The sequence below is a fragment of the Carassius carassius genome, chromosome 3, assembly GCF_963082965.1.
Source record: "Carassius carassius chromosome 3, fCarCar2.1, whole genome shotgun sequence".
NCBI classification, from domain to species: Eukaryota; Metazoa; Chordata; class Actinopteri; order Cypriniformes; family Cyprinidae; genus Carassius; species Carassius carassius.
In genome coordinates this window covers 42,293,773-42,307,543 of record NC_081757.1, presented here as the reverse complement: position 1 = coordinate 42,307,543, position 13,771 = coordinate 42,293,773, and the positions used below count along the sequence as shown (strand labels likewise).

The window sequence follows — 13,771 nt, the reverse complement described above, 5'->3', positions numbered from 1 at the left end:
CCAAAAAAAAAAGAAAGAAAGAAACCCAAGAATATTGACCCCTTAAGTGCCCCCGCCCCCATTTTTGACCATAGACGTGGAAGTAAACTAACCAAACTTCAATTGTTACAATTCACGAACGCTTTGGAATACAGACCCAACTATGGACTCTTTTTTTTAAGGACAATCTGAAGTGGAATAATTTAAAAACATGAAAGTATCAAAAAGTTATAAAAGTTTACATTTAAACATTGTAAAGATAATGCACTGTATAATTTTTTATTTTATTTTATATAGAATAAATATTTTACAAAATTGATATAAAACTAAAGCGTTATGCCTAATTAAGTTATGTTCCAAATTTGAAGTTGATATAAAAAAAATTAAGGTTCCAGTTAAATTTTATTTAGAGCACTATACCACAAACAGCCACCGGGTGCCATCTGCCATTTTAGCAATTTTCTGTCACAAATGTCTAAAATTCTCTGTCAGTATTACTTCTATTACAAAATAACTACCAAATATGGAATCTTGAATCATCTCTGACGATATGTATTGTGTCAAGATTATAAAAAGTTTTGATTCTAAAAGACCATAATATGATACTTGACTCCACCCACTAAGGGGTAGGACACCCCAAAAGATTTTAAAGTACCATTTACATGGTAATGCAATTTCTGATTAAACATTTTGGGGTTCTAAGCTTTTAAATGATATATAATTATGATGATTACTCAAATATGTTATAGAGCAAAATAGGCAAAAGTCATAGTTGATATTTTGTTAATAGTGAGAGTTGGTACCAAACTTAAGCATGAACCCAATCCTAAATGGTCCAAATGGAAATTTTCTTGAAGCACTTCAGATTACAAAATAAAAACTTGACATTATTACAATACAAATAGATTTTCTTGAGTAAAAATATCCTTTAGAAATGCAAGCTTATATTGAGTGCATCTTATTAAAGCAATATTTTTAAATGCCATTATGACTGGTTTCAAATCATGAGCGATTCTCTCTTAAGATTCTGGAGACTTTATGAAACATTTAAGTCATTTTGAAAGAACATCTGATACAATATAAACCTATGCACAAATATGTATACAGCCTAGCATTTGGTGTTGACCACGCGTTTTACGGATTAGTAATGTATATTATATAATACCCTTAAAAGCTTTGTAAACACATGAAACTATTATTATACAGTATACTATATATGTACTACAAAAATATGCCAAAGTTGAGCTTTTGTGTAAAGCAAGTTACTTGACTTCAGCAAATCAACACATTTCAAAAATTTTCCATTTAGCACTCTATATGCCAAAACTATGGAAGCCCGTTTCCGCCACTGAATAAAAAATAAATTAAAAAGGTAATTGCGACTTTTTATCTCGCAATTCTTACTTTATTTCTCAGAATTGCAAGTTATAGTCAGAATTGCAGAAGTCGCAATTCTGAGTTTTTCTCGTAATTACAAATTTATCTTGCAATTCTGACTTTCTTGTTTTCTCACAATATCTCGCAATTCTGACATTTTTTCAGAATTGTAACTCGCAATTACGAGAAAAAAAAGTGAGATAAAAAGTTGCAATTACCTTGATTTTTTTTTATTTAGTGGCAGAAATGGGCTTCCATACAAAACTGTGTGAATAACATTTTTAAACTACAAAAATGGTTTATTATAGAAAAAAATTAATTTAGCAAAGAATAGAAAAGGACATTGGTTTGTTATGATAACGAATAGCTGCCATGCTGAAAAATAAGTTGGATACCCTCATACATTATTTCCCATATTAGATCACTATATAATCCACTGGAAGGTGTGAATGAAAACGATTGGTGAATGGAGACTGAGTGGAAAAGTGAACTCAATTATGTCCACTATGGTACATGAAGTTTAGAGGGTGATTTCAGACAGTCCAATGTGTCTTTAAGATAAATTCTAACTAGAAATTGTTTTTAATTACAGGCTTTTTACTTCTGGCTATTGTATTTAGGCTTCAGAATACATAAAAGCTGTGTTCATTTATGAGGATTATCATGAAGAGCAATACTTTTGTTGGTCACAGGGCTTATTTTCTGAAGCCAATGGAAAAATCTTATTACTGTTATTGTCAAGGAGCTTACAGTTTGGCCTACAAAAATACATCATCATCATCATGTCAGTGCAGTGTTTTAAAGGCCTTTGGTTTAATGGACTATCTGTTGAAATGCTACTGTAAACTTTATGCATCCACTACAATTTATGCGTGCAAAAACCAATATACACTGAACTTAAGAAAACAATCCCACTTGAACAGAGCTCCAGTGAAAGTGTGACTGCTTGAAGGTTTGTTTTGAATTAAAAAAAAAAAAAAGACAAGACATGATACAAGTGTAAAAAAACATTTTTTTTTCCCCTTAAAGAAAGATACAAAATATATTACGGACACAGTCCAATTATTTAACTTTTTTTTTGCTTTCTGCTTAAATCAGACAAGTCATAATCAGTAAAGAGTGGAAAAAAGAAGAATTTGCATTGAACATAAAATAAGAAACAATCTTTAACACTGAATAAACTAATAAAAAAAGCACTGCGTCTGCTGTCAGCTCGTGCAGCTTCATGAATCTGCAGAAACAAAACAACAACAAACTATTAAGTTCAATGAAAAGTGACAGACAAGTCAAAAAAAAAACGACTGAATATCAAACACTTCAGAGGACTGTTGATGTACCCAGTTTGCGTGTTTTACGCCTAGATCTTTTAGAAGGGACTGAGGGCTCAAGCGTTTCTGGCTCAAGGATCCTTTTCACTCTTACAGCGTACGGTCGTGTAGGAGTGCTGGCTGCAAACACACACACAAACACACGCACACTTAAATTATTGTCAGTATTCACCAATCACAGAAAGGACAGAGTAAACAAAAAGTTAAGAAACTTGACTACCATTGGCAGAGGAAGAGCTGCATCTTCCACCAAAGAAATAAAAGTGAACTACCTGTACCATACTGAATTACACAGCATATTTTTTATAGCACTGAATCGTGTTAAATCAAATTTAATTTGGATCGCACTGCATCGCAATGGGCTCGCATCGCATCGGTAGCTGCTTCATATCCTCCTGAGACTCATAAAAAAAGCTTTGTAAATTTAGTATTTTTTCATTGCATGGTTTTAGAGCATAAGACAAAAATGGAAACATTTTTGAAATATTATATTTTATTCATATGTTATGTCCTCTGTAGAGGACACCAGAACTCAATTTTTCAAAAAAATAACATGACACGAACAAACATGACAAGGCAAAGACAATAGCATTTTTTGTTTGTTTGTAACCAATCAATTATTAGGTTTCAGGATTAGTTTTTATACCGAACTCTGTTAAAGGATGATTCTCAACTATGTTATAAAATATATAACCGAATTATTTGATATACCATTATGCTTTATGTAAAATTTCCAAAAACCTGTTTTCCCATTAAACACAATGTTATCTGTACACTGCATCTAATTTGCATATTAATGAGCTGCGGGGAAAGCACACTGAAAAAAGAATAATAAATGGTACTAATGATTGGCCAGATTTTCATAATATCTAATATTTCAAAGGAATATTGATATATAATGTATTCTCCTAATCAGTTGTTTTGTCTCCCAAAATGCGTAATAAACATGCTTTTAGCCCTGGTGTCCCCTACAGTGGACATGTATGAAATGATGTCCTGTTTCATAACAGAAAATCATATTTTGATTTGAAACCCCATAACATTTTCCTGAGATGTTGATTTTTTACATTAATCAGATTTAGATGATAATTACAAAATACTATCATATTTCCACAAGGATTTACTATTTTATCACTAAATTAATGTCAGCTATCTTCAAAGACCAAGGAGAGGGGAATGTTCATGGTGAAAACATCCAGTAATTTGGTATCTCTGAAAAGCCCTGACAGCCAAACTTAAAACGGTGACATGTGAGTCCAACACAGAGGCAAAGACTCCATAGCTGGGTCTCAGAGGATATGCATCTTTAATGTATCATCTAGGGTAAATGGGACAGTTTCTAGGGTGTTCTCGGGATGGTTTTTAAAAATGAAAATTTAAATCTGTAAAAATGTCCCATTCTTGAAAAAGTCTTAAGTTTTCAAACATTTCCTTACAACATCTACTTTATACGCCACAATGACAGATCTGTGATAACTATATGCCAATCATCGAAATTCTGGTTTTGCATTCATAAATTAAGAAGCCCTGCAATGCCAAAAACACATACCAAGGGTTTCCTCAAGATCTCTTAACTCCTGCTCTTGCTGCTGGAGGTCTTGTTTTTTCTGTTTCATCTCAGGACTCTGCAGGTACTGCAAATGACTGTTATACTCAGACCGGACCTCGGAGGCCTTCTGCATTGCAACACGACACTGCTGCAGTAACTCTGTACACACACACACACACATACACACACACACACAGACACACACAATCAAACATAAGACACGGAGGTTACATACACTTCACATGCATGAGACACATGCCACTAGTAAACTCACAGAAGTGTTTTTTTAAGGCAAGACCCAACAAGAGAATTATAATTATAATAATAAAAAAAAAAATCGATATCTCATCAGCTGATCAATGATGGTACAGTAATATATTTTTTTTTTAAGATGCATATTGGATTTTTGCCGATATCCGATATTTTTCAACTCATTTTGGCCAATGCCGATATTTTTCCTTTTGTTTCTAAAACCTTTTTAGAATATATTATATATATATATATATATATATATATATATATGAATAAGACTGTACATTTTAGTGTCAGAGAGTGTGTCTGAAGTGGAGAAAAAACTCTTTTGAGAAAACAGCCTTTAAAGATATGTATTATAAATGAAACATACAAAAGGCACTACATAAAGTTTAATAAACTAAACACTTAAATGTGTATTTTGGATGCTTTCTCATAAGACATGTTATGGAAGCTAAATGGTCCAAAAACTGAACCGTTCATGAAAAAACAATGTTTTTTTTCTTCCCCTTTAGTGTCCTACCTTATAAACCATAAGAGTAATCGATGCATTTTGCCAAAGCATTAAAATAACAACTTAACTAATTAGCTTAACTGTAACTTTTACAAGAAGAGAGATCACATACAAAGTATTAGTGTTGCTTTCGTCAACGAAAATTATGATTGAATATCGTCGTCAACGAACCTTTATCATGTGACAAAAACCTTGTTTGAAACAAAAAATTTTGGTTTAGTTTATACTACTAGGTACTTGTACTATATTGACTGGGTTAAATAGAATTGCATTACTAAAAAGAGACTAAAATACAATTTTCATACCAAATAGTCATGGATAATTAGTTGACTGAAACTTGACTAGACTAAAAAAAAAAGAAAAAAAAAAAAAAAAAAGAGTATAAACGTGACTAAAACTAATAAAAACTAAAATGACAGCTTCACACAAAGACTAGACTAAAACTGTAATTAAAACAGGCCGCCAAAAACAACACTACAAAGAATCTCAGATCACTCAGAGTACAGTTCTTCCAGTGCACAAGAGATGGTGTACTTATTTCCTGCTATTGCTTATAAGTTGGTTACCTGTAGAAAAGATATTTTGCACTGAGCCCATAGTAGCAACCAGAATTGTTTATCCAATTGTTTATTTTCTTTATTATATATATATATATATATATATATAAAAAATTGTGTAGGCTTATTTTTTGTTGTTGTTGTTGTGAATCTCCCAATTGAGGTACACGATGTGAAAATTTCAGATAAATGTTCATGTTATATATTTTGGTTGCATTTCTGAGTTAGTAAAAATGTAGATGTATAATATAAAAATATCAATATATATAAATCGATATACATCTGTATCGAATCGTATCGTAATCATTTTTGAGGTATGGGCAAATATCGTATCGCCGGGTATGAGAATCGATATTATTTCGTATCACGACGAACCTTCCAATTTACACCCCTATTTGTTACCTATCTGATGGCGTATGTGGTTGTGCTCTTTGGGTAACGGCGCTCCAAACACTTGTCCTCGAAGTTTCTCAATGGACGGAGCCTTGTTCTGCAGTCCTCCGAACTTCCCGTTGCTGCGTATCCGCTCTCCATGACGCGTTAAGAGCGTGGGACACTGCATCTTATTCTGAACCACCTACCAAACATACACGTTTATATGCATTTTGATGTAAACACTTGAAAATTCTTCATCACAAACACACACAATCAGTGTCTTACCCCCCGTCGATAATCATTAGCAGAATCCAAGTCATCAATTAGTATGGTGTCTCCAAGAAGACTTGCAAAAACTGAAAAAGAGTCAGAATACATAAGCCCCCTTGAAGTTTGAATGTCTGCCCTGGTCATACTCACAAAATAATGCACTGCCAGCATCCACAGGCTGCAAATGTTTCATGCAAAGATGATTGTTCAATCCAAAACACACGTACACACACACACGCCATTAGATCATCTAAATACTGCCAATGCAGCCTCTGCCAGGATTCATAGATGTGATGAAAGCTTGCAAATAATTAAATTCCATTACATCATTGTATTACATAATTTTGTGATGCATTAAATGAACAGTTCACCCACACTAACTAAAAAAGCTTTATTATGGATTATGGACATACAGCTGGATTCAATGGTTTGATGATAAATTTGTTAATTAAAAACACACCGCTTTTTGTCTTCTCCAGATGTTAACTGGTTGACTGGAGTGGTGTGGATTATTGTGATGTTTTTATCAGCTGTTTGCTGGACTCTCGTTCTGAAGTGATGCAATGCTACATTTGTCTAAATGTAATGAAGAAGCAAATTCCTCTACATCTTGGATGGCCTGAGGGTGAACAAGTTTTCAGCTAATTTTTCATTTTTTGGGGGTGAAATGTTCCTTTATGCTGGCAGTATTCTGGAAAGATTTAAATAAGAAAATCCAAAACATATACACACAACTGAATGCAAAATGCACTTAACACCTTCCTCTGCCAAAATGTTCGGCTTATTCCACAATACATTTGAAGCTACTAAATGGGAATAAATCTATTATTAATAATTTGTCAATCACAGGTTTTTTTTCTGGAAACTTTGTTTCGCATTTATTAAGTTCATGAGAATTCATTATACTATTTTTCAGCAAGCACTAAATGAGAGTGGCAACTGGATCTGTTTATTAAATAATGAAACGTTATAGAGGTGCAGCAGGATATAACAGCTGTAAACACCAAATAATTCATAATAAATGACAGAACGGAGTTAAAAATTTTGACATTTGCTGTAAATGCAATTATTTGAATCATTAACAAAAAGAGAAGAATAAAACAGTATAGCAAGTTAAAGGGCTACAACAACTAATAACTCAATCGGTCTGTCATCTGGAGAACAACAAAGATACACTATTAAATACACAAATCCCTTTCTGGGAGATTTTTTACATTTTTCTTAATCTTATTTTCTCACAATGGTGTTCTTGTGTGCTTATTATCATGTGTGCTTTTGAGCTCTCAAGTTACCTTTATTGCAGCTTTCTACGTGCTCAGGAAAAATGAGCATGTCTTTTACGAACACAGGATTGCCAATGGGACAGAAGAGAGGTGAGCCATTCCTGATGTGAGGCAGAGGCCTAAGACACATGAAAAAACATGCACAGAAAAAGAAATGCGTACAGCTGAGACAAAATAAATGCAATAAACTACTCACTTATTGTTAATTAAAGAAGCACACGCACTGTCACATAGCATGAGAGTACTGAACTAAGTTCTCTTTCATGTCTTATTGCACTTGAACTGTCAAATACACACAAGTTTACGTTAAAAACACACATGAGTTATATCTGTGAAAGAAAACAGCTGGGAAAGAAATTGCATGTTTATTTGAAATCTGTATGGGAGCAGCATAATATATTATATATATATTTTTTTCACAAGCTTACAGAGAAAGGCTTACTAAAAATATATATATATATTTGTTTTTTCATTTTCTGGGTTGGTAGATGTCTTTAACACTTTTATGATATGTCACCTTTAACTTGATTTAGTAAAATAACATCATAGACCTTTACAAAAAAAAAAGAAAAAAAAAAGAAAAAGCACACAAAAACAAAACGGCACGTATGAGTACCTGTCATTTGGTCTCCAGAAGACCGTCTCGAGGGGAATGACTTGTTGTCGTCCCTGCGTGTCATCATAGATTCTCTTGGCAGCAGAAGTAGTTTCAGTAACCACACAGTCCATGTCACCCAGAAGATGCCAGGAGATCACCTTCGCTGCAGCATCATCCTCCACCAGAGCTAGATGACCCACCTACACACATCATTCACCACATCAACTATCATTTCTCTGGAAGAGTCCTCTGACTCTCATCATGTTTGGATGACCGTCCCCTTCACCCCCAGACCCCAGTTAAAAACCTTGAACAGAAAAACTCTAGATTTGTGTTGTTTGTTTGCTCCATGCAATTATTTACGTGTTTTTAATGCATTAAGAACGTTTACATTTTATTATGCATTATGAATGTGATACCAAACCTCCCTATTTTTTAATTCAACAAAAATAGATTTGCAGATAGATTTGTTTTTAAATGGGTAACAAATGTCACATGCATTTCAGATCACTATTAAAATAGTTTTGTTGTTTTATTCCTTGTTCAGTAACTGTACTGGGTTTAAGATTGCATGATCTGGTAAATCAAAATTATGGATGAAAAGCAAAAAATTGTGACATTTGAAGTCCTAATCATGTTCTAGTTATAAGATTTAAAAAAACTAAACAATTGATATTCAAAATTGATAAAAGGTCAAATTGACTTTTTATGCTAGATTTTTCTTTTTGTTTTGCTGTTTAATCCGAATAGTTTGACTTTATTATTTGACTTTATTATATGACGCCATTATTTCAGCGTTGTTATAATTTTGACTGTCATAATTTGTCAACATTTGAGTTTTTGTCGTAATGACTTTTGTCTCTTAGGTTTAACTTGTCATGAATGAATGTTAAAATTAAGACTCAATATGTCAGTTTTAGTAGTATTAGTAGTTTCATAGTCATAATGACAATGTAAATTTGGACCTTTTTGTCATAATTGACTAAGTATGACGACTTTTTGTGTCATATAATGACTTCTGAATTACAATATTGCCATTTTATGTCAGGTTTTTTTTGGGGGGGGGGGGGGGGGGGGTCATAATTTTGACTTTTCATGTCACATTTTGTTTAAATTGTGACTTAGTATGTCATTATTTTGAGTTTTTGTCATAAAATGACATTTTATGTTCGTTATAGTGTATGTCATGATGACATAAGTCATAATTTATATGTCATATGTCATTATTTCTGATTTTCCAAAGCATGGTATTTGTACTTATGTGGCGGAAACGGCTTTCCATAGACAACAGCCAGTTTAATCTGAATAAATGTGTCTCAGAGTTTCACAACTCAAACATTTAACCACCTCTATCGCTCACACTGATAAAGCACTCCACCACATGAATAACACGCTAACAGGCCGGCGCTGGGGTTTTAATAAGGATGAAACTTTTCTTCAAGTACTAATCGGAGGACAGCGTATTTCCAAGACTCCTTTCACCCTGTTGTGAAGAGACCATCAAATACAAACACATACGTGAAAACCGAATGCACACCTTTCCCAGAACCTGTGGGCTGCCTTTGAAAGGGTCAGAAATGCTGCATTTGCGCCGAGGCTGATTCTCTATATTGGTCAAAATTGCTTTCTTGTCATGTATAACTTTCTCTATTGTGGATACCTGGACAGATACAGAAACAAAGAGACAAGCAAACATCTGTGATGGCTGGAATTAAATGCATGCTTATACAATAAACAAACAGCAAGAAAACAGTTTGCATGTTAGAGTGCATGTACAGACTCACAGTGGTTAGTTCTGAGACGTCTAAACCACATTTCGTGAGCTCTGGTTTGAGCTCGTTTAATTTGTGTGTTGCATCTCGCACCTGACCTGCAGAGACGAGCAGATATACGAGTCACACATGACCGGAGCGAAAACAAATGAATGAATCAATCAATCAATAATTAACTAAACCAAAATACGCAGTGCCTACATTCAAGTTCAGATGTTAGTTGACCATTGGTATCAAAAAATTCCCGATACATCAAAACGGTTTGGGAAAGGCGATCTTTTTTCTTACTGAGACTCACAACGACTTTCTGACGTTCTGCATCTGAAAGAGATCAAAATATCAAAAATGGATTGCTTCACACCTCCATTGCAAATAATAACATCTTCGTAGTTTAAGAAAATTAGTTCACTTAGTATATAGTAAGAGTTCAAAGGAATAGTCACCCAAAAATGACATTTGTTTACTTTACTCACCCTCAGGCCTTGAAGGATATACATATATATTTCATTTATATAGAACTGTGCAATAATAATTCAACAACACAGATGCATATATAAACATAAATACACATATGCTACATTACATTTTAATTATGACATGGACATTATAATTTTCTTACCTTGTTAAGTATAGATTTAATTCTAGTTACATTAGAATACAGACTGATTTTGATTGGCTGCAGCAGTTTTTCACTGAACTCGGAGACAGTCAGTAGTAATGTAAGTAATACTGGGTCGTGTGTCTGCTGACTAACCGTTGCAGAATCTGAAAGGCAGGCTATATGGAGCGATGGTAACACTTTTCTGATGAATCTCAGGACTGAACTGGAGGATGTACTCGGCTCCATCCACACCAGGACTGTTCTCCAAAAGTGCCAAATCCTACAGCACACACATTTAAATTTCTTCATTTCATTTGGAGTAAATGTGTGCAGTTTGGGTGAATCCATACAGAGGCCATGCATAAAAGCAAGGGATTTTTCAAATTTAAATTTATGCATTTGGAAGACTGCTTTAACTCCAGCCCAAGTTTGGTTTGTTTTCATGCATTTTAACTCACTGAATGTTTATCACATCTTACAATCATTCAATAGAATTGTTTTTTTTTGTACCTGGCTATTTTGTAATTTTTTTGCATAAATCTCTCAAACTTGAATGGGGTCTCTCTGCAAGTGTGTGTTTTATCTAAGATTTGTGTGTATGTGCGACAGCTGTTTTGTTGCTTCGAAAACTCACCACAATAATAAATGTTTTTAACAAATTACCATTTTTTGGTATATTTCCACAAGTTTTAAATAAAAATAGTTTTCGTTGATTAAAATACAGATAAAATTAAAAATATCTAAAAAAAAAAATAAAAAGCAAAACTTGTTTGTAGTAAGAAACACATACCTCAAATGAGGTATTTCTGTTCAGCTTAAATTTCTTTTTATTTCAGTTTTAGTTTAAGTTAATTTGCTATGCGCTTTTGTCATTTCTATTTGTTTTCTTTTTTATAAAAATATCTACAGGTTTTTTTAGTAATTAGCTTTATTTAAAAAAAGAAAACTAATAAAATTACCAAAAATGCATATCAAATTGAGCAAATTCTAAACATGAATAAATATTATAATAGTACATGAATAATGCTAAATGAAGACTGATACAAACAAGCACTCACAGTAATGAGCGTCTCTCCGTTAGTGAGGCTGTATGACACACTTCTAGCTCCATTCTCAAACACAGGAAGCACCACGTCTCCTGTGCCTTTTACTGTCACAAGCACTTTTCCATCTAAACGCTCACCAGCAGCGTTACTGTATTGGTCCTGCAGAGTAAGAAACAAACACTAACTCAAGCTTTCTGCATTTATCTGATCTACATGATGTGAGAATACGAAAATGACAAGAAAAAGGGCATGTGCAGAAATGGATCACATGAATGCTCCAAATAGAATAAAAATCATTTAAAGAGATAACTAGCGGAGACCGAAACTCACCATGACCTTCAGATTGAAGCTGTCCAGCAGTGTGCGATTGGTCCGATTGCTACTATTGGACACAACAGGGGTAGAAGGTGGAGCCTCGGGGGATAATTTCACCGCTTTATTGGCAACAACATTCAGTGGAGTCTAAAACAGAAACACACATGCATATCATGGAGTAAGCAATAGGATATAAATCTGCACATACAACAAATTGGGCCAAATAAGCTGTTTTCTCACCTGCTTGCTCCACAGATGTTTGGTTTCGTCCAAAGCCAACACAAACTGGACAACATACTGTCCTGCAAGCTCTGGAATCTGCTTATCCCTAAAAAAACCACAAAACAAAAACACAAGGGTCAAAAACGGAAATGAATGTACATTGTGAGTAATATTTTACACATGTACCGCTGCTATTTATTTCAATCAAACAGACACAGGATGATGCGTTTACCAGCAAACAAAAGATTTCATGATTTTTCTAATGTTTCAGTAAATTCCAGTAAATTAGAAAAAAACTAAAAAACTCTCTGCTATAGTCAGGTTTTTCATGAAAGTGTCTTTAAATACTGAAAATGCAGGACATTTCGTAGAGAATCGGCACCAGTGGTAGACAAAAGCTTTTAAAATACTAACAATGCTTAAAAACATAACTGCTTAAATGTGTATGTATACATTACATGTGTACATTATATATATATATATATATATATATATATATATATATATATATATATATATATATATACACACACATGTGCCTTTGTATATATACATGCAATAGCAATTTCTAATATGTTTTTGTGTCTAGAGGATTCACAGAGTAAGAATTTCATTGTAGAGTGTAACTGTGTTTGCTTTACATATGACAAAAAACTCTTGATTAATTGATTGATATTGACTGATTCAGTTGTTATAAAGTAAGAAAAAATACTTATTTCAGACGTATGTTGCTTTATTACCTGAAGCAGAAGCAGTCATCCTTTTCTGTGTCTTTGCGTTTACTACACTTCAGAGTCGAAGCCTGAGTTAAAACACAAAACATTGTCCGATTTACTCAATTTTTCTAAATATTTTTGCGGCTCTGTATGCCATATAATTCCCCGGTGTTCAAAATGCATGACTTGTCAAAATTGTATTTTATAATGCCTGTGCAAAAATGCCTGTTACATCATGTTATCAGTCACAAAGAGAACTTAAATGTTTTAGAATACTTCCATCAAATATAATGTAGCGTCTTTTAGATTTGATGCATCAACTTGATGGAGATTTTATTCTACCCCTCTTTTTTTCCTAATTTCATAGGTGTGATTGACAAAGGGCGAAAAAGCAGGAACCCCCCCCCCCCCCCCCCCCCAGTGACATAATATATAAAGTATAATAATAAATTAATACAAAATATTGTACTTGTTTTTTGTTTAAATGAATTTATAAATTAAATAATTAAAAAAGGGAAGAAACATTTAAATACACATCTAAATTAAATGATTGAACAAAAAAAAAAAATCATAAAAAAGAAGTAATGTGGGAAATATGCTTCAAAGACTGGGCAAAATAGGGATGAAATCCAAAACATCTGTCAATAACTTGCTACTGACGTGCACGAAAACTAGCCATTTATTGGGCATTTCTTGTCCTCCCAGATGTTTTGTTTTTCTTTATTTCTATGGTGTCCTTTACATCTATTAAAAATAACATCTTTATTTGCCTCTATATTTTTGAAAGGTATCTTTTCTTGTGTTTTTGTTCAGCCATTTTGTCAGTGCTTTATTATAGACTTCTATGATTGCTAATTCACAACAGAAGACGATTATTAGGTTGAACGTTCAGAATACAATTCCATAGGTTATGTTTCAGCACGAATTTCGCGAATGGACAGCACGTAGAACGCGTTCATGTCAAGTAAAGTTTTCGGGAAAAGCACGTGGAATTGCGGCGAGTGTTTATAACCTTGC

At 33.5% G+C, this 13,771-nt stretch overlaps 1 protein-coding gene across 1 annotated transcript in view; it reads right to left on the bottom strand.

The window, feature by feature from the left end:
• Nucleotides 1–1,834: 1,834 nt before the first annotated feature.
• The window catches only part of smchd1 (structural maintenance of chromosomes flexible hinge domain containing 1), a 47,596-nt gene continuing 35,659 nt past the window's right edge, over nucleotides 1,835–13,771 (bottom strand). The window contains exons 35-49 of the mRNA XM_059539028.1: nucleotides 12,779–12,840; nucleotides 12,057–12,144; nucleotides 11,832–11,963; nucleotides 11,514–11,660; nucleotides 10,609–10,735; nucleotides 10,056–10,175; nucleotides 9,867–9,952; nucleotides 9,620–9,742; nucleotides 8,101–8,282; nucleotides 7,494–7,603; nucleotides 6,217–6,287; nucleotides 5,959–6,133; nucleotides 4,234–4,392; nucleotides 2,694–2,804; nucleotides 1,835–2,587 (exon numbers count right to left, since the gene is read on the bottom strand). Coding sequence (XP_059395011.1) covers nucleotides 2,580–2,587; nucleotides 2,694–2,804; nucleotides 4,234–4,392; nucleotides 5,959–6,133; nucleotides 6,217–6,287; nucleotides 7,494–7,603; nucleotides 8,101–8,282; nucleotides 9,620–9,742; nucleotides 9,867–9,952; nucleotides 10,056–10,175; nucleotides 10,609–10,735; nucleotides 11,514–11,660; nucleotides 11,832–11,963; nucleotides 12,057–12,144; nucleotides 12,779–12,840 — 1,701 coding nt within the window. The 3' untranslated portion in view covers nucleotides 1,835–2,579. The remainder of the gene's footprint in view (nucleotides 2,588–2,693; nucleotides 2,805–4,233; nucleotides 4,393–5,958; nucleotides 6,134–6,216; nucleotides 6,288–7,493; nucleotides 7,604–8,100; nucleotides 8,283–9,619; nucleotides 9,743–9,866; nucleotides 9,953–10,055; nucleotides 10,176–10,608; nucleotides 10,736–11,513; nucleotides 11,661–11,831; nucleotides 11,964–12,056; nucleotides 12,145–12,778; nucleotides 12,841–13,771) is intronic.